Source organism: Otolemur garnettii, unplaced genomic scaffold (assembly GCF_000181295.1).
Source record: "Otolemur garnettii isolate 467f Iridium unplaced genomic scaffold, OtoGar3 scaffold00001, whole genome shotgun sequence".
Classification (NCBI taxonomy): Eukaryota; Metazoa; Chordata; class Mammalia; order Primates; family Galagidae; genus Otolemur; species Otolemur garnettii.
The window spans coordinates 61,741,179-61,762,623 of record NW_003852396.1 but is presented as its reverse complement, the minus strand read 5'-3'; the positions used below and the strand labels follow the sequence as shown (position 1 = coordinate 61,762,623).

At 36.8% G+C, this 21,445-nt stretch overlaps 1 protein-coding gene across 1 annotated transcript in view; it reads right to left on the bottom strand.

Moving 5' to 3' along the window:
- The window catches only part of PDHX (pyruvate dehydrogenase complex component X), a 77,045-nt gene that overhangs the window by 10,043 nt on the left and 45,557 nt on the right, over positions 1 to 21,445 (bottom strand). The window contains exons 5-8 of the mRNA XM_003781229.3: positions 18,496 to 18,594; positions 10,608 to 10,782; positions 8,192 to 8,339; positions 376 to 434 (exon numbers count right to left, since the gene is read on the bottom strand). Of these exons, the coding sequence (XP_003781277.1) occupies positions 376 to 434; positions 8,192 to 8,339; positions 10,608 to 10,782; positions 18,496 to 18,594 (481 nt within the window). The remainder of the gene's footprint in view (positions 1 to 375; positions 435 to 8,191; positions 8,340 to 10,607; positions 10,783 to 18,495; positions 18,595 to 21,445) is intronic.

The window sequence follows — 21,445 nt, the reverse complement described above, 5'->3', positions numbered from 1 at the left end:
ACCCGGCTTTCTTTTGCTCCTCAGCACTTCCACTATCTGACTTATCTGTTATCTCCCCAGTGAACACACAAGTGCCATTAGAGCAGAAATCAGGTAGGCTTTTGTCCACTCTACATTCCATGCCTAGAATGTATTTAGCATAAAATGGGGGATCAATTAGTATTTGCTGAATGAATGGTTTTTATTCTATAATTAGTTTGGAGCCTTTTTGATTTAGAGTTTCTTCATCTGTGAAACAGGGAGATTAAATGATATTTTTATCAATAAAATTATAAAAGTTTTGTGACTTAAAAATAAGAGTTCTATGTATCATTATAAAAATTCTAAGCCATGAAATTCCTTTAAAGACAAAATTATTTGGGCTTTGCTACTTACTTTGAGGGTAACGGCTGCTGCTTTGATGATAAAATCATTTACTGATACTTTAATGTCATCTGAAAGAAAAATCAGCACAGTAAAACTAGTGTTCATAGTATAACTAATACTGATCATTGTGATTTCAAACTTGTAAATTATGGAATGTGGTAACAAATACTGATAAAAAATATTACAGGCTTTTGTTTGCTTAATCGATAAAGTTCTGATTAGAAAAACTTGTATTATATGAGGTCCCGGATAAATAATAGTAACCATAAGTATAAAAGTTTACTTCTAGGCCTTAATTACAATTTTAAAAATTGCTCAGACATCATACATGGGAACTTGAAGGACATATTACATGCATAATCCATTGAAAAAAAATAGAACCAACTCCTATGTCTCCAAAGAGACAAACGGTCTCTGTGGTATAGTGAAGCCAGAAGTTTACAAGATGATTCATTTTTTCTCATCCTTTTCAGATGCTCTTATTCTCTAGATGGTTTATAATATTTATCATATCAGAACAGAGGCCTATGAAGGTACTTTATATAAACAATCATACACATATACATATGGAGGACTTTTCAAAAATTTCTTTTTACTAATGGGGTGTATATGGAAAAAACTTGAGACTGCTGCATTAAACAAGAGCTGCTTTTTAACTTAACAAAACAGGATACAACAAACGCCAACGATGAAGCAATGCTGGCATAGGTCCTAGTGCGGTGAGTAAAATGAGGCTCCCTGTTTAGTTTGATAGTGAATCCATTTGAATTAATTTCTTTCCCGTATACATAATAATCTTAGAATAAAGCTGGGGTCCCTCCACTTCCAACAGAGCTGATTGTAACTAAAGCACTTGCTTCATTTGTTTCTGTCTATAAGCATAAAAGTGTTGGAAAATACAACCACACTCGATTTCTTCTTGCAAAAGCTTCTAGAAAAAAACTTGAAGATCAAGATCTAGTCCATGGTATGTGGCATGAAATACATATCCTGTTACTAGGGTATTATGGAATTTTAGGTGAACAACACCTCATTCCAAAGGCACGCTGCAGACTTCAGAAAGAGACTAGATGAATTACCATAAACCTAAATACCGTCAAACTGTCATGGTAACTGTCAGCTACACAGTATCACACTTCTAATTCCGATCTCCACAAACATATTTGTATGTTTATTTAAAATTCCTTTAGGGGCTGGGGGGGGGGGAGTGACTCATGCTTATAATCCTAGCACTCTGGGAGGCCAAGATGGGTGGACTGCTTGAGCTTAAGAATTGGAGACCAGCCTGAGCAAGAGCAAGATCCTGTCTCTAAAAATATTAGCCAGGCATTGTGGCAGGCACCTGTAGTCCCAGCACTACTTGGGAGGCTGAGGCAAGAGGATCACTTCAGCCCAAGAGTTTGAGGCTGCTGTGAGCTATGATGCCAACGCACTCTTCCGAGGGCAACAAAGTGAGATTCTGTTTTAAAAATAAATAAACAAATGAAAGAAATAAAAAACTTCTTTAGGAGTAGAATATATATAAATATAAATGGATATCCAGAGCTGAGAGATTTTCAATGCTAAGCATATATAAAAGATTTGCTCTGCACAAATTCAAATATGTGGACACAGTATTTTAAGAACTCACTCTGCTTCTCTCTCATGGTTCTCTCAGCCTCCTTCTCACTGTTTCTACTATACTATCATTCACAGGTATTCACAGCAAAGATTTCTAAAACCAACCACCGGTTGATGACCCCCACACCTACTGCCTAAGTCCTCACCTAAAATTGTCTTCAAATACCCCCACATTCAGCAGCATCTCAAGTTGACTTTCTCTTCTTGGCTCCGGTGTCACTATACTCTGCAGGTTTCCTTCTACTCTGCCTGCCCACTCACTTTCAGCCCCTTCCTCTTGGCATCTCTCCAGGCAGGAACATTGAGTTCCCCGGTTTTGATACTATATATAATGATGGATCCTCCAAATTCTACCTCTAATCCCAATGTATTGGAGCAGGGGTCCTCAAACTTTTTAAACAGGGGGCCAGTTCACTGTCCCTCAGACCGTTGGAGGGCTGGATAAATGTCCTCGGCGGACCACATGTGACCATGGGCTGTAGTTCGAGGACGCCTGTACTGGAGCTTCAGACTTGTATACAAGGGCTATCTGGAAAATATCCAGCCATGTATTCTCTATTTTTCATACTACGTGGCTGGATACTCTCTGAGAGTCATCGTATGTATCTTTTCACATGACATTTCTATTAACGTGGCTAACAGGAACCTTCAATGCTAACATATGTAAAGGAGTTTTCTTTTCAAATTCCTTTACTTTTAACTCCGTATTACAAAAATTTTCAAACATAGTGAAAGGAGACTGATGACACTGAGGAGACATTTTCATTTGCATATTGTCAAGTTACAAAAGCAAAGGTAAATTATAACCTCCTATAAGAACGAGGAGCAAAGATTATGTGTACTCCTAAGATTCATGAGAAAATTCTTAATTATAAAAACATATCAAACCTGTTCCAAGCAAAGATATTCAACTAATCCAAATATTCATTAAAGCATTACTGATTACTGCCTCATCAGTAGGTGAACAGCAAAAGTATTTTCACATTAAACTTCTATATCATAACTCAGGCAAGCTATCTCAGGCAAGTTATGACCTGAGAACTATAAGGGGGACTTGCAGGGTTAATTTTTAGAAATGTATCACTTTCTCTGAAATAGTATTCCATTTAGTTCCTTGACCTCTAAAAGTCAACAGTGCTAGGCACAGTAGCTCACGTCTGATACCAGCACTTTGGGAAGCCAAGCTGGGAGTATTGCTTGAGGTCAGGTGCAACACAGCAAGACCCTGTCTCTACAAAAAAGTTTTTTTAAAAATTAGCTGGTCATGGTGGTGCATGCCTATGGTGCTAGCTATTTGTGAGGCTGGGATAGGATGATCATATGAGCCCAGGAGTTCAAGGTTGCAGTGCACTGGAAACACTGCACTTTACTTTAGCCTGGGTGAAAGAGAGAAAGTCTGTGTCAAAAAAGAGAAGAAAAGAAGAGAGAATAGGAGGGGAAGAGAAAGGAGGGGAGGAGAGGAGAAAAAAATAAAGTCAGGTTGTCTTTATATGAAATCTTGAAAAATCTGTATGTAAACTGATTTATAGGCCCTGCTTTCACTTAGAATGAAGAAAGCTGCAAAAGAAAGTTGTTCCTACCCTAACAGGGTAAAATAAAATGCAGGATAAACTACAAAATCATAACTTTTCTTGAGCCCATTAGGCAGCTCAGGTCACAAAGCAAACAGTGAACTAAACTCCAAACTGTGATGATCAACTCCCGGGACAGACCAACACAGGAAGTGATTGCCCCCTGTCAGACCACAGGAGTGAAGAGGATAAAGTAGGAGGGAACAACAAAGCAGAGACAGGCATCGGTGTTGAAGCTAAGTCAACAAAAATTACCCAAACTGAAACACAAAGAGAGAAAAGAATAAACAAGAGAAAATGGACACGTAAGAGTTGTGGAAAAGTCATCAAGTCTAACACTTATAATCGAAGTCCCAAAGAAAAAATCCATGAAGGGAGAGATAAAAGTGCAGCTGAAACATTTTCACACATGGCTCGGCGCCTATAGCTCAAGCGGCTAAGGCGCCAGCCACGTACACCTAAGGTGGCGGGTTCAAATGCCCAGCCCGGACCCGCCAAACAACAATGATGGCTGCAACTACAAAATGGCCAGGGGTTGTGGCGGGCGCCTGTGGTCCCAGCTACTTGGGAGGCTGAGGCAGGAGACTCGCTTGAGCCCAGGAGTTGGAGGTTGCTGTGAGCTGTAATGCCACAGCACTCTACCGAGGGGGACAGCTTGAGGCTCTGTCTCAAAAAAAAAAAAAAAGAAACATTTTCACACTTAAAGCAAGACAACAAACCACAAATCTAAGAAGCTGCAAAAAACCCAAACAGAAAACATACGATAGAAAAAAAATGTGGGCATGTGACAGTCAAATTGCTAATGGTGAAAATCTTAAAGGCAACCAGAGAAAGAAAAAACAGAACACATAGGGGAACAAATACTGAAAATGGCAGCAGACATTTTGTGAGCCAGAAGACAACAGAATGGTATCTTTATTTAAAGTAACGAAATAAACATCTGGCTAATTCAAAATTCTATACCCAGCAAAAATGTCTTCCAAAAATGAAGAAGATATGCCCATTGGGATTACTTCAGCTAAAAAAAAAAAAAAAATACATATATACATAAAGTAACAAGTGTTGGGAAAAATGTGGAGAAAAGAGAACCTTTGTGCAATGCTGACGGGAATGCAAATGATGTAGCCACATGGAAAACAGTATGGCAGGTCCTCAGAAAAGTAAAGGTAGAATTATATGATCTACGAATTCCATTTCTGGGGATAAACTCAAAAGATCTAAAAACAGAGACACAGAGAAGTCCTTGCACATTCACATTTGTAGCGGCATTATTCACAACAGCCAGAAGGTCAAAACCACCTAATGGATTCAGCTACTGGCAAATGAATGAACAAAATATGGTATATACATACCATAAATAAAATATATGCCATACATACAATAAGTAAAATACATACCATACATACCTAAATACATACATACCATAAAATATTATTCAGCCTTAAAAAGGAAGGAAATTCTGGCACATGCTACAACATAGATGAACCTTGAAGACATAATGCCAACTGAAATTAGCCAGAGTAAAAAGGACAAGTACTGTGTAAGCTCATTTATAAGAGGGACTTAGAGAAGACAAACTTATAGGGACAGAAAGTAGAATGGTGGTTGTCATAGGTAGGGGGAAAGAGGAAAGGGAAGTTACTGTTTAATGGGTACAGTGTTTGAGTTTCACAAAATGAAAAAACTTCTGTGGATGAATGGTGGTCATGATTACATAAATATATGAAGGTACTTACTGCTAATTAACTAAGTGTGCACTTAAAAATGGTTAAAATTATAAAATTTATGTTATATATATTCAACCACAATTATAAAATTTTTTAAAAAAGAAAAAAAGGGCAGACTTTTTCAGATAAAAGTGGCAAAAAAGTATTGGGAGCCAACTTGCTCTATAATTAATAAAACCAAATGCTCATTCTTTTTTTTTTGAGAGAGAGTTTCACTTCATCACCTTTGGTAGAGTGCCGTGGCATTGCAGTGATCTCAAACTCTTAGGCTTAAGTGATCTTTCTGCCTCAGCCTCCCAAGTAGCTGGGACTACAGGTGCCTGCCACAATGCCTGTATATTTTATAGAGACAGGGTCTTGCTCTTGCTTGACCTAGGCTGGTCTTGAACTCACAGGCTCAAGCAATCCACCCATCTCAGCCTCCCAGAATGCTAGGATTACAGATGTAAGCCACCGTGGCTGGCCTCTAAATGCTCACTCTTTTAAGAGATCAATCAAATTGTTAACTCATCAATCAGACTGATCTAGAAAGTAAGAGAGACATAAATTACTAATATCGAAAATTGAGACATCATTTCAGATTACACAAAAGATAGATGTTATAAATATAATAAGGTAATATGAACAATTTTATGCCAATAATTTGATAACTTAAATAAATGACACAAATTCCTTGAAAGACATAGACTACCAAAGCTCATCCAAGAAAAAATAACTTCTATTTTAAAAATTAAATTTGTAGTTAAAAATTCTCTGAAAGAAATTTACTAATGAATTCTACCAAACAATTAAAAAAAGAAATAATACCAAATGTACTCAAACTCTTCCAGAAAATAAAGGAGAAGAAAATATTTCCCAGTCCATTCTACTATATCTGATTAAAAAAAAAAAAAAAAAACCAGAGAAAAACACCTCAAGAAAAGAAACCTACACAGTAGTATTTCTCATGGACATAGGTGTAAAGATTCCTTTTTTTTTTTTTTTTCTGTAGAGACGGGGTCTCACTCTGGCTCACCCTGCTCATGCTGGTCTTCCGCTGGTCTCGAATTCGGCTGAGCTCAGCCATCCACCCACCTTGGCCTCCCACAGCACTGGGACAACAGGCGTGAGCCACCACGCCCGGCCAAGATTCTTAACAAAGTTTTGGAATATGGAATCAAGCAATATAAGAGAAAGTTAATGATTAAATGGGTTTCAAATGAGGAAAATAAAGTAGATTGAACATCTGAAAATCAATCAATGTAATTCACCATATTAACAGATAGAAAAAAGAAAAGATTATCTCAAAAGATGCACAAAAAGTGTTTGACAAAATTCCATATCCATTCATGATTAAAACTCTCACTAAATTAGGAATGGGAACTTCTCAATCTGGAAAAGATAATCCATAAAAACTCTACAGCTAATGTTAAAGATTGAATGCTTTCTCATCAAGATCAGGAACGCAGCAAAAATGCCAGCTTTTACCATCTGCATACATCATTATATCAGAAGTCCTGGTCAGTGCAGTAAGACAAGAGCCATACAGATTGGAAATCAAGATATAAAACTACCAGTTCATTCTAAAAACCCATGTCTTGCAGCAACCTTATTTTTAATTGATTTTGGGAGGAATGTTAAAAATTTAATAACTAAAAATGCATTTAGAATAAGAAATATAAAATTAAAACATTAAAGAAAAGTATGAAAATTTATAATTTAAAACATTAATAGAGTTTTGTGGCAGTGCCCATAGCTCAGTGGCTATGGAACTGGCCTTGTATGCTGAGACTGACAGGTTCAAACTGGGGCCAGGCCAGCTAAAATCAACAATGACAACTGCAACCAAAAAATAGCTAGGCCTTGTGGCGGGCGCCTGTAGTCCCAGCTACTTGGGAGGCTGAGGCAAGAGAATCGCTTAAGCCCAAGTTTGAGGTTGCTGTGAGCTGTGATGTCATAGCACTCTACCTAGGGCAACATAGTAAGAGACTCAGCCTCAAAAAAAAAAAAAAAAAAGTTTTCTATTTCAAACTTGCTAAAATGTTAAGAATTACCATTTTAAAAAATATCATACCAAAACGTATTCAAAACAAAAATAGCCAATTGGTCTGAGCAAGTCATTCAGAAGTCCTTATAAAATATTCACCTATGTAAAAGCTAAAGCAAATCAAAACAATTAAGCTTATTTATGCTTAAAAAACAAAAACAAAAACAACTCAACCAACCCAAACCATGTACTACAAGTTGAGTATCCCTTATCCAAAATGATTAGGACAAGAACTCTTTCAAATTTCACATTTTTTCACATTTTGGAATATTTGCATTATACTTACCCCCTCAGTATCCTTAATGTGAAAATCCAAACTCCGAAATGCTCCAATGAGGATTTCCCTTGAGCATTGTGTTGGCACTTAAAAAGTTACGGATTATGGAACAATTTGGATTTCTAGATTCGGAATGCTTACTCTGCGTTTGCAGATCTCAGTGTGTAACAGACAGCGGGACTCCGCTGGTAGAGTTCCATGGTATCACAGCTCAAAGCAACCTCAAATTCTTGGGCTTAAGCGATTCTCTTGCCTCAGCCTCCCAAGTAGCTGGCACTACGGGCGCCCGCCACAATGCTCGGCTATTTTTTGGTTTGAGTTGCTATTGTTGTTTGGCAGGCCTGAGCTGGGTTTGTACCTCCCGCTCTAGAGTATGTGGCTGGCGCCCTAGCTGCTGAGCTACAGGTGTCAAGCCAAGCCGATATATTTCTTAGAGGAAAACAGAACTAATTTTTTTTTTCTCTAGTAGAAAAATAGACCCAGAATAGACAGCAAGTAAATCATGAAACTGAAATAAAAAGCTGCACAATATGAACTTTATAAATGAAAGATTTCATGAAAGTTAGCATATATATTTACATTAAGTAAATTCAACTTCACTAACCTTTGACCAGATCTTTTCTAACTTTTAAAACAGCTCCAAGGTCACAGTCAGCAGTAGCATATGCATGAGGTACAGTACTTTTAGATTCAGTTAACCTCTTGGCAATAACTCTTCGAATATTGCTAGCAGGGATTTCAGTGAATGTGCCCTATAAACAAAAAAAGAGCAATAAGTGAAATTCATTCTAGTGATCTAAAACTTATGATGTTGACTAAAGGTTAATAGAGGAAAAGTACTATTAAAAATGTCTTAGTATATGAGAGAATATAAAAAAATCTGAGGAATTTTGGCTTTAAAGTGTATCACTACAGAAAAAAGTAGTGAAATTCATGTTTCAGTTGTGAATGGGACATTTTATGCTACTATGTTTATGTGGAGGAAAAGAAATCTACTAAATGAATAATTCCCCCATAGATGTGTGTATATGTGTATATACATATACACATATAAATATATACATATACTACATATATGTATATACCATACAGACACAGTGCTGGGAGGCAGAGGATAGGGAAGGAGGCAGGAGAATTATGAATATAAAATTTTAATGCTCAGTATATACCGATAACATTTGTTATCTTATATAATGTATCTCTTATAATTAGATAAGTCAAAGATGATTTGAATATTACAATTTAAATACAATTTGTTCCACTTCTTATAATATGTATACATTTTTCGCATCCTTTCTCTACATACAGGTAGATTATACATGTATATACACACATATATACACAAACACACACACACGCACTCTACCTATAAAGTTGCTTTTGTTATAAGTATCACTTAATGAAACTCAAAGTAGCCAATAAATCAACAAATCAACTACAGATGCTCCCTAATTTACGACGGGGCTGTGTCCTGATAAACCCACTTTAAGAAGAAAATACCATGAATTGAAAATGCATTTAATACACCTAATCCACTAAATATCAGACTGGTCTACCTCGCACATGCTCAGAACACTTATTATGCATTAGCCTACAGATGGGCAAAATCATCTGCCAAGACCGTACACTGCATATTGCTGATTGTTAACCTGTGACCACGTGGCTGACTGGGCACTGAGGCTTGCTGCAGCTGCCCAGAGTGGCACGGGAGTATCATGCTGCTTTCTGCTGAATGTGTATTGCTTTTGGGCCATTATAAAGTTGAAAAATTGTTAAGTTAAACTATCTCAAGTTAGGGACAATTTTTATAAAAATGGTATACGACAAAAAATAATCCAATATACTAAATAATGTGCCAATTATTTCTATTTTGATCTGTAGTTTTTAAAAATCAGATGAATATCTTCTTTCCTAGGAACTGATAATAGAAAGGATGAATGAGGTAATAAAACCTTCCTACAACTTCACTGTAGCTTTTCCATTTTGTTTCTTGAACCACTCACAAAAGCGTGATGGGCCTTAAATTACATTTGACTCCTTCTTTGTCTTCACTCTGTTTTGGGATTTCCTTATAATCACTTCAAGAGAATACAAAGCAGCTGACAGTGCAGCTGATTTCATTTCTACAAATACTCTCAAAGAATTAAGTATTTTATGTTAGCAAAGTACTTGATCAAATAGAATAAATGCTCACTACATATCAGAAGAATGTGAAATTAAGGTTTACCTTACTAATCTGAATAACCTACTTTAGATGGGACTACACAAAGTTTTTTGTGTATGTAGTCATGAATCATTTATAAACATTTAAAAATCTTTTTCCCATGAAACTTTTACTGTTTCAACCCTTTGAAAATATACTGGAATGTATTTCTCGATTATAAGGAGCAGGATAGATTTATTTATTTTTCTTCTTTTAATTTTTTTTTAAAAAGTGCCTACTCAATTCAAATAAACTTGTTAACCTCATACTTTTGATGGAAAACAAATGACCTGAAAGGTACCAGGAAAGGAGGGGCAGCAAGGCAGAATGGAGTAAATTGAAAACAGAAAAGGATCATTATACACATGTGTATGAGAAGGAAGGAGTCAGTGGCCTTATAGGCTACATAGTTCTTCACAGTCAGACTATCATTCTCTAATCAAAAAATGAAACATATCCACACAAGGGGGTTAGTGTCGGCTACCAATTGGCAGTATGGAGTGGGAGGAAAAAAATACACAAAAAGTATCATGAGAATAGAACATATACTGTGTATATGTTACTGAAGCTGTGGAACTTGTGATTAATTTAAATAAAAGCATAGTTCTAATGTTCTATTTAGAAGTTAGTATCGTACAAATAAATTTGATTTCTGCTAGGAAATCTGTAAAACAAAGCATCTGGAGTGTTTCCTCTTTATCACCTTTGGGTACTATTAAAATGGACTGGTAAAAGTAACCATAATACACAGAATAACTGCTCTTATTTTCCCTCTCACTGAAATCTGAAAAATAAAAATGTAGTCAGAGGATGTTACCACGGCATTAGGTTGTCCCGGAACTGATACTGGTGGGATCATTGGCCGGGGATACGATGGCCCAGCTGCGGCCTGTGGAGGTGAAGGTGCTGTGGGAGTGGCTACAGGGGCTGCAGCAGGTCTGGACTCAGTGATCTTGCCTGCCTGTTTCAACTGGACCAGTTTGAGAGCATCCCTGGAGATAAAAGGGGAGCAGATAACCATGGTTAGCAACAAGGAATATAAGAGAGCTTTCAGAAAATGCAGGTGAGACAGGCAGGGAAGACACAGAAATACACAGATATCAAGGCCATAATACAAAACCAGATATTTGAGCTAGAAAATTAAATTCTATCTATCTCTTACCTGGCCTACTGATTCATATTAGTTATCCAATGGCAATAATATTTGCACATCTTTAAAAGCCAAACAATAATTAGAATTTTATCAACTGTCTGTATTAAGTATAGACATTCTTTTTTTTTTTTTTTGCAGTTTTTGGCCAGCAAAAAACCCCAGTTTTTTGCAGTGTTTTTACCCCTTCCAGCATATGGGGCTGGCGCCCTACTCCTTTGAGCCATAGGCACCACCCTAGACATTCATTTTTAAAGAAGAAATTAGTATTTTTTCCTGTGGGATGGATGTCATTTGGTACATGAGCAATTCCTTAATTAAACCAATAAAGTAATTTTCACATGGCTCTCAACAAGTGTCAAGTTTATTGCACATATGGCTTTAAATAGGTTATCTACTATATCATTGTTTATTCCAGTACAAATCAGCTTGATAATGGCCAGGACATCATACCATTTTAAATTTTGCTCAATGTACTATTAGCACAACCTAATGTAATAAATCTAATCCACACCATCATTCAGAATAAAAAGTAGCTAGATACAGACTTGCCTGTAAAAGAAAGTTATCTTTGTTTTGTAAAAGGGTATAATTAACTTTCTAAATATGTCAAGCGCTCAATTCACAATGCTAAGTTACAGTGGTAGAAGGCAATATAATTTCTTAAAGTAAATTTTTTTGAAAATTTTAACATCCAGCAATTAATTGGGAGTTACTTTTCCAAATTTAAGAAAAAAATCTGTTTTACCTAATATAGAAACAACTTCAGGGTGAGACAACTCTAAAACCAAACTATTTCTCAAACAGTTAATATTTTGGTATTGTTTATCAAAAGCACTAGTGGGAGGAAAAACCTCGCATCTGCTGAGTATATTTGAGATGACAATTGACCTCCCCCAAACAAAACCTTTTACTTATGGCAACATGATGGGAAGAATTCTGAGATGGCCCAGTATTTCTATTATAAATGTACACACCTCATATAATCTCTCTTGAGTGTGGGTGGACCTCCTGAATATGATTAGGTTATGTGATAACAATGACGAGATTTTATAGTTGCAATTAAGGTCCCTAATCAGTTAACTCTGAGTTCATCAAAAGGCAAATTATCCTGGAGTCAGACTTATCAAGCCACCTCTTAAAAGAAACCAGGCTTTCCTGAAAGAAGAGATTTGAATGGAGAGATCTAACTGCTGGCCTTAGAGAAGCAAGCAGACATACTGTGAACTGCTCAAGATGACACATGGCAAGGCCCTGAAGGAGCCTCTAGGGTGGTCAGTCCCTGGCTGATAGCTAACAAGGAGTAAGGGGCCACAGTCCTACAGCCCCAAGGAACTGAATTCTGCCAAGCACCACATGATCTTCGAAGAGGACCCCAAGTTTCACATGAGACTGCAGCCTTGGCTTACCCCTTGATTTCTGGTCTATAAAACCATGAGCTGTGAGCCTGGCCATGCTGTGCCCAGACTTCTGATCTGAAACACTATACGTTGTTAACTTGTTATGCAACAACAGAAAATCAACACAGGCAGGACTGCTCTAGCTAAGGTGCAAAGGTATATTTATTTTCTTTTTTTGAGACAGGGTCTTACCATGTTGCCCAGGTGATCTCCAAGTTCTGGGCTTGAGTGATCATCCTGCTTCAGCCTCCTGTGTAGCTGAGATTACAGAGGTAGCATGTGCTTGTAAAATGTATCAGCTATACAGGTACATTTTTAAGGAAAAAGGCTCAACGCCTGTAGCTCAGTGGCTAGGGCGCCGTACACTGGGGCTGGCGGGTTTGAACCTGGCCTAGGCCTGCTAAACAACAATGACAACTACAGTAAAAAAATAGCTGGGCACTGTGGTGGATGCCTGTAGTCCCAGCTACTCGGGAGGCTGAGGCAAGAGAATCACTTTAGCTCAAGAGTTAGAGGTTGCTGTGAGTTGTGACTCCACAGTACTTTACTGAGGGTGACATAGTGAGTCTCAAAAAAAAAAAAAAGAAAGAAAGAAAGAAAGAAAAAGGTCCAAACTTTTCAGCATTGCCAGAAAAGGATATGTGAACTGGAAATACAACTAAGTTACTTGTTTCAAGATTGAAGAGCTGACATTTTAGATAAGCTGTCATAATGACAAGGAAATCTAAAATGCTATATCATCTTGAATCTCTAAGTTCTGGAAGAGGGCCTGAAAGTAGGAAAATGAGCCTACTATGTGTTAAGTAAGTGCTTATGTTATATAATCTTACCTTACCCACAGGAGAGATGTTTCATTACTCTCAGTTTACAGATGACTAAATAGGCTCAACAAGGTTAAATTACATGTCTAAAGCCAGTATTTCTCAAGTACCTACTCTTCAGAGGTGGGAGATACAGTATTAAGATACTTCCCTCCATCAAGGAGCTTCACTCTGCAGAGGGAATTACACTTTAATCAAGTAAACAAATTAAAATAATGATGTGCTGTGAAAAAAATAAAGCAGAGCAGAGAGAGAGAGAGAGAGATTGATGTGGAGAGCAGTTATTTTAAAAGCAGAGTGGTCAGGGAAGACCTGAGCAGGTAATACTTGTGCAGAGTGATGCAAAGAAGCAGGTCTCAAGAGTAGAAGTGTAACGGCAAGAGACACACAACTTCCAAGAACAGAAAGAAGGTCAGTGTGGAAAGGAGTGAAGGGTTGACAGATAAAACATCCCAGAGGTAAGCAGGGCTGGGATCAAACCCAGGTCCAGTCCATTCCAAAGACTGCATTTCCACTAATTGTCTAATTTGTATGCATAATAAACTAAGGAGGAGCCAGAATAATTTTTTCTCACGAGAACAGACTAAAGTATGTAGATTCACAACAAGCCTGGGGCTGACAAAGAAAGAAACCTATTTCATCTAAAGTTAAAAGCAGAAGCTCCTGACAAAGGCCTTGTACTCACCACACAAAAGTAACAAGAGCAAAGCTGGAGGCAATGCCGCCTCTGAAAGGTGAGCCACAACATGGTGATGGTGACAGAGAGACCCAGGGAGTAGGGGACGGATGTGTGCTACGGACCATTGGACGTGCTACAGACCATCGGACCTGCTACTAAGGCTTTCAATAAGCTGTCTGGAAGTAGATTTTTAATCTCCTTATGACATTTTGAAACAAAAGCACCATTTTCTAGTTAACTGTAATTACATCTATGTGTAAAGTAAATGACTGCCAATATAATATCTAGAGATTAATATCACAAGCCAAAATCCTGGACAGAAAGAAAAAAGGGTGAGCAATGATATAAAATAAGGCCTTCTGTTGATTAAGTAAAATGCCTCCAACAGGAACAACAACTACAAAAAACTACAAAAAAATGTAGTTTTTAAGAGCATTCACAAGTCACAGCCCAACTACCAGTCTCCTTCCACATAATGGAGGACAATTAAATACATCTCTCTAACAAAATCTAACCAATCTAGGTTTACATCAAACATCAGACTAGAGTTTACTGTCAGTCTTCAGATAAAACAGCAAACAAAAAACAATGAACAGAGAGGCTACAAATAGCTACATTGTTATTGCCTGAACATAGCTATTTTTAAAAAAAGGCTGATGAAACTAAATAGACATTTTTATCTCACTATCGGCATAGCTATTAGTTACTATTTTATTAAGAAGGAAGGTAGTTTAGTTTATTCCTGTAGTAAATTGAGATTCTTGGGTAAAATGGCACTTCGTAAAGCAGTCATTAATCATAAACAGGCCAGGCAGAGAATCAATTCTGGCCACTGGTGGACCGTAAACTTTTATTGCTGATTTTACCCTTATATGTCTCATGAAGTATAAATGCTAATTATCATTTAATAGCAGCTCTGTAACACAGAGAACGATTTTAATGATTTCTATACATGAAATAATTAATCAGACTAAACTTGAAAAATTAGGTGGGCATTACAAGCGATTAAAAATTAGGAGAAAATTGAATACACCACACACATCTGCAGAAAGACAGGATGCTTTAGAAGCTCGCTCAGGTAGAACTTTGCCCACTTGGATCCCTTAGAGTAATTCAATAGGGTATGACATAAATTAATTTTGGAAAGAAATATTACTAAAAAAACCCCAGATACTTGCCTGCTACGCTCGCTAGACTTTTGATGCTGTAACATGAACACAAATATTAACTACAACTATGATTTAAGACATCAATACACCAAAGACACTGAGGCTGCAGGAAAGAGACCTAAATATGTTCTGTTTCTGTGGCCATGACACTTGGTTTCTTAAAATAATCACATATATAGGCACAGTCAAGTCTATATGCTTTTGTACAACATGTATTCTGAGCAATATGTTTTTAATGCAAAATTAAAACAGCAGTCTTGACACCTGTGATTTTTTTCACAAACACAATGGGTCCCAGACATTTCTTCAACAGCTGGAACTGATGTTTCTACTCTGCTTATACTTTTCAGTGGCAAGGTATAAAAGAAGGAGGTCCCTCAGCACTTTACTTCCTTCATGTTTACATGGATGGAGCTGGAAAATATTCTTCTTAGCAAAGTATCCCAAGAATGGAAGAAAAAGTATCCAATGTACTCAGCCCTACTATGAAACCAATTTATAGCTTTCATAGGAAAGCTATAACCCAATTTTAGCCCAAGAACATGGGGAGAGGGGAGTGGGAAGGGAGGGTGGGTAGAGGGAGGGTGATTGGCGGGATCACACCTATGGTTCATCCTATAAGGGTACATGTGAATCTCTCTAAATGTAGAATATAAATGTCTTAACACAATAACTAAGAAAAAGACATGAAGGCTATGGTAACCAGTTGGATGAAAGTACTTCAACTTGTATAGAGAAACAGTACACTGTACCCCATGATAGTATTAATGTACCCTGTTAAGATTTAATTAAAAAAGAAAAAGAATGTACATTAATGTATTTTGGGGGTAGTGTATGCCAAACCCTGCAATTCTTCAACCGTATCAGAAGATGACAATTCTATGATACCAGGCTAAAATTTTTCCCAAACTTGCCTTTATGTTAAACTTAAAACACAGGCATTTTTAATAGTATACAAAAGCAAAAGTCCTCAATAATGCATGTTCTATGGATACATTTTTCTCATGAAATCTTTTATAATATTTCTTATTTTGAAGACCAAAGGTGGACAGCTTTCCAATGGGGAGTTGAGGAGTAGGGCAAGGAAGAGAACTGGGGACTAGGGAAGGAAAGGTAGCAAGAATATTCAAAGCCTAACTCTTATTAAATACTGCTTCCTGGGAGTATTCAGAAGACAATACCACTTTGTCCTCCTTAAGATGTTACATGAGTATTAATTTGTGTCATGTGTGTATTCAGGACGTATGGAAAGAAGAGAAAGAAAGCTTTTCTTTATTACACTGCTGTCACACCACTAAAGTGCCCTCCAAAAAGTCACCGAATTTAAGAGCCTGTGCTCAGCTCCCATTTTCCTTGACTTTTTACCCATCTCGCAGATGTCCTCCAACACAGGAATTTTAGCCTTCTAAATATTAACAGTTTCTCTGTTGATGATCTTAATTACAACTACTGCCATATTATCTACTAAACCTACTTCTCTAATCCCAAACTATCTCCTATGATGCATCTCACTGGTCCTAATACCTGGTTTCTAAGTGCTGACAATAAGTTCCAAACATTATTTACTCCTCTAAGACAAATGCTTCCCTAATCTCTCATTTCTATTTCTGGAGGCAACATTGCATCAGCCAGACCAAAATCCCAACTTCTTCCTTGACTTGTTGCCATCCTGGTCTACACTCTGCATTCAATATTTCACAAAGGTTTCTGGATTATATCCTTATAGTGTTGTCTCTATCAGGAATCTCTGTTTTACTTCCTCTATCCACATTCAAATACTCATTCTCTCTCTCACTTGGATTACTTTATAAGCCCATTAATTTATCTCCTTCTCCTTTTCTGCTCCAAGTTATCTTACACAAATTTGCAAAACTAATTCCTCTAAGGTACAGCTATGATTATTCTACATTTTGCCAAATCTTTACTGATTCATGAATTAAATAAAGACGCTATCTTCTCTCTCACAAATCTAGGCAAGGCAAGTCTACCTTATTATAAATACAGTTGCTTTATCCCATTTTTCTAGAAAGGTGTAGACTAGTAGAAGACTTACAAAACTAAGAAGCCAATACTACATACTAAATAAGGATTGACGTGGAAAAAAAAAACTAGGTGAAATTGGCTATCAAGATTCTTAATTTTAATTTTTTGTGGATAGGCAAACTTAAGTTCTTTAATTCAAAATCTTACAGTCTAGGACGCTGCCTTTCAGTCAGCTCTCAAGACAGCGGATTTCTAACTTATGCAATGGGGCATCAACTTCACAGTAGGTACGTGACACTCATATTCGGTTAACAAATCAGGAAGGGCGTAATGGGGACAAAGGAAGAGATCTAAGAATTATATACCACCTTCAATAAGATAAACACCCAACAGTAAACCAAAGCTTCAACACACAGTAAAATAACGCAGGGGAAAAAGGAAAATGTTGCCTGCCCCTGCACTGTCCTTAATAATTTCATAAAATTTGCCCTATTTCAACTTATAAAAATCCTAGCCGTGTTAGTATTTCTTCTAGATAAACATAGAATGAACACATTACTATAAAATATTAAATCCATTAGAAATGTTAGTATTTCTGCCAATAGAAGTGCAGAACATATCGCCAGGGAGGTTTCATATTAGTTCACAAGCCTATTAGACTTATTTTTGTCTTCTCCACTAAACTGAGCTCAACAGAGCAGAGGCCATCTGTTTTCTAAGGCACAAAAAATTTGAACAAATTGAAAGATGCACCAGTGTTCTTGAGTAGGAAGACCATCATCAAGAGGTCAGTCCTCACTATGTCAATTTAAAGTGTGTACAATCCCAGAAAAATACCATTATTGCCCCACTCTTATTTGTGGACCTAGATGAATTGCTTAAAATTCATTTGAATGAATTTGAATAATAAAGTAAGAATAACCCAAGAAAAGTGGTTAACTGACAAGGAAGAGCAAGGCTACCTCTATCAGATTTTAAAACATATTATGAAATATTTATAGTTAAAAGTGTGGCACTGAAAAAGTGTGGAACTAACTCATGGACAAACAGACCAATCCAAAAAGAGACCCAATTGCAAACAGAAATTGCTTTGTAACATCATGAGGGAATAAAATTCAAATGAATAATAATGAAATTATTTTAAAAAAATATATTTCCATGTTTTAGAAATTTAAATATTATTGCATGCTAATTTTATACCAATTTAAAACAATACCATATAAAGTTTCACTATTGTGCACTCTAATGGTCTCATTTATCACCATTTCTAAGGATCTTGCTTAGTTACCAAATTAGAAGTGTTCTTCAGTAATGCTGTAATTATTCAGAAAACAACCCTTGCATAGAAAACAATTTACAATGGCAAAAACAATTTAAAGCATAAAAATGAACAGTGTACCTCCTTTTAAATCTTAACACTGAATAAGCTCTTTTTAAATTCTCTCGGAAAAAGATGATCATGATAAATAATGGAACTGGCTATTACAAAAAGCAAACACATACTCTTTGGTGAATATCCCCCGAGGGCCAGTAGCTGTGCCCTGGCTGGCATCCAGTGCGTGTTTTTCCAGAATATTGCGGGCAGCTGGACTTAAACGGAACCTAAGAAGAAAATAGGAAAGTTAATGGAACCAACTTAACCCTTATATTTGATTCAAATAAACCTAAATGTCAACAGTTTTGCTGATAATTAAAAAATTAAAATCTTACAATAAAGCTACAGTGTCTCCTATAGATGTTCACAGTCAAATAAACTATCTGGTTTATTTAATTCTCATTTAAATATGAGAATATCTAATGAAAATCTAACTCAGCGGTTCTCAACCTATGGGTTGCAACCCACAGGAACTGTATTAAAGGGCCGCAGCATCAGGAAGGTTGAGCACCACTGCTCTAACTATTTTCTATTTCATAATACTCATAGTAAGAATAAATATTCACTAGAGAAAAGAACTCCTTTTGACTACTCCACATAGCTCCTCAACACACACATCGGTAAGGAAATAAATATATTTTTCAACTGTGGTAAACTATACACAAAAGTTACTATTTTAAGAGACATTAAGTACAATCGCACCATTATGCAACCATTGCCACCACCCAGCCCTACAACTTTTTCATCTTCCCAAATTGATATATATATATATATATATACACATATATTAGACAGAGTCTCACTATGTTGCCGTTGGTAGAGTGCTATGGCATCACAGCTCACAGCAACCTCAAACTCTTGCCCTTAAGCGATTCTCTTGCCTCAGCCTCCCAAGTAGCTAGGACTACAGGCGCCCACCACAATGCCCAGCTACTTTTTGGTTATAGTTGCCATTGTTGTTTGGCAGGCCTGGTCTGGATTCAAACCCTCCAGGTCCAATATATGTGGCTGGTGCCCTATCTACTGAGCTATAGGTGCCATACTGTTTCTTTAAACCACAACTCTCCCTTCTCCCCACTCCACTCTCCCAGTCCCTGGCAATCATGTAGGTTCTACTTTGTATCTGTTAAGAGTGTCAACTCTAGGTAATTCACATAAGTGGAATCATACAGATCAATGTCCTTTTGTGACTGGCTTATTTTCCTCAGCATAATGTTTTCAGGGCTCATCCATGTTGTGGCATGTGTTAGAATTTCCTTCCCTCTGGCTCAGGGCCTGTGGCTCAAGCAGCTAAGGCACCAGCCACATACACCTGAGCTGGCAGGTTCGAGTCTAGCCTGGGCCCACCAAACAACAATGACGGCTGCAACCAAAAAATAGCCAGGCATTGTGGGGCACCTGTAGTCCCAGCTACTTGGGAGGTGGAGGCAGGAGACTTGCTTGAGCCCAGGAGTTGGAGGTTGCTGTGAGCTGTGATGCCATAGCACTCTACCCAGGGTGACAGCTTGAGGCTCTGTCTCAAAAAAAAAAAAGAATCTCCTCCCCTCTAAAGCTGAATAACATTTCATTGTATGCACACAGTATTTGGACATAGAAGTTGTTTTCACCATTTCACTACTTAGAATAATGCCGCTATGAACATATATGTACAAACATCTTTTCCATTCTCTGCTTTGAATTCTTTTACATATGTATTCATGAAGTGGAATAACTGATATGGTAATTCTAATTTCCTGGAGAAATGCCATCCAATCTCCACAGCAGCTGCACCATTTTTTTTTCTACCAGCAAAGCACAAGAGTTCTAATTTCTTCCCATCCTTGCTAATACCTGTCATATTCTGGGGTTTTCTGTTTTTGTTTTTTTGGTAAAGGCCATCCTCATGGTGTGAAGTAGTATCTCACTGTGATTTTGATTTGCATTTCCCTAATATAGTGATAGTGAGTATCTTTTCATGTGCCTACTGCCCATCTATTTATCTTCTTAAGAAAAATATCTATTTAAGTCCTTTGCCCATTTTTTAGTTAGGTTGTTTGTTTTGCTGAGGTTGAATTATAGCCTTCTTATTTTTTAAGGACCTAAGTGTTTACATAAAAGCACTTTTTAATTATTTTTATTTTTTTTTAAAGCACATTTACTTTAAATATACTCCAGAAGAATAAAAAAGGCAAAAACCATTATACTGATTTTAAACATCAGGAAAAGTAAGGCATACCCAAGGCCACATGACTAGTGGTGTCTCTCTTCCACTAATCACCTTTAAGCAAAGTAGCAAATAAAATGACTACAAAGTTCAGCTAAAGAAAATAAAGCAGATTAGTACAGATTAAACCAGGCTAGTTCTAGAAGTTTAAAACTAAGAAATGAAGAGGAAAAACTGTGACACTGCTTTAGCTGATATGGGCCCAGTATTATCAAATCTTGGGATTGTTCAAGAGAAACTGGAATGTTATGTAAGATTAACTAATGATGACTGATCTCAAGAGTTAGGATATATTCTACTATCTTTGAAAAGGGAGATCACTGAGTCCAAAACATCAGTGAGACTGTCTCTTGATTTTCATGATAAATAAAAGAGGAAAAAGTAAAAGGGAGTCAAGGCAATGTAGTCAGAAATAATTTGATGAAGGAAATTTAAAAATCACTATTTAAAAATATACTGAGCATGTTTTTCTGACAAGAACTGACAACAGTAAACTGAAGGAAAAAAACATTAAAAAAATATAAAGGTCTGCTTTTCTCTATGAAGAACCTTTTCTTATAAGGAAAAAGTAGCTTGGTATCACTATAGAGAACACCAAAATAAATAAAATAAAACTTGTTAGAATTTGCAGAGTCCATCAATAAAAGTTATAGAAAGCTAAAGAAAATGATGTTTGTTAATTATCTGTGTTGTTACAGAACAAGAGACAAAACTGAGCTCTATTCTGTCAGAAACTCAAAGGCAGAATAGTGTGAAAAGCAAAGCATTTTAAAATGAGAATTCCATTTTACATCGGTTATACATTTGAAACTGGAATTTGCATAATGATTACAATTCCACAAGTGGGAACATAATATGAACTATGGCTTCCATCA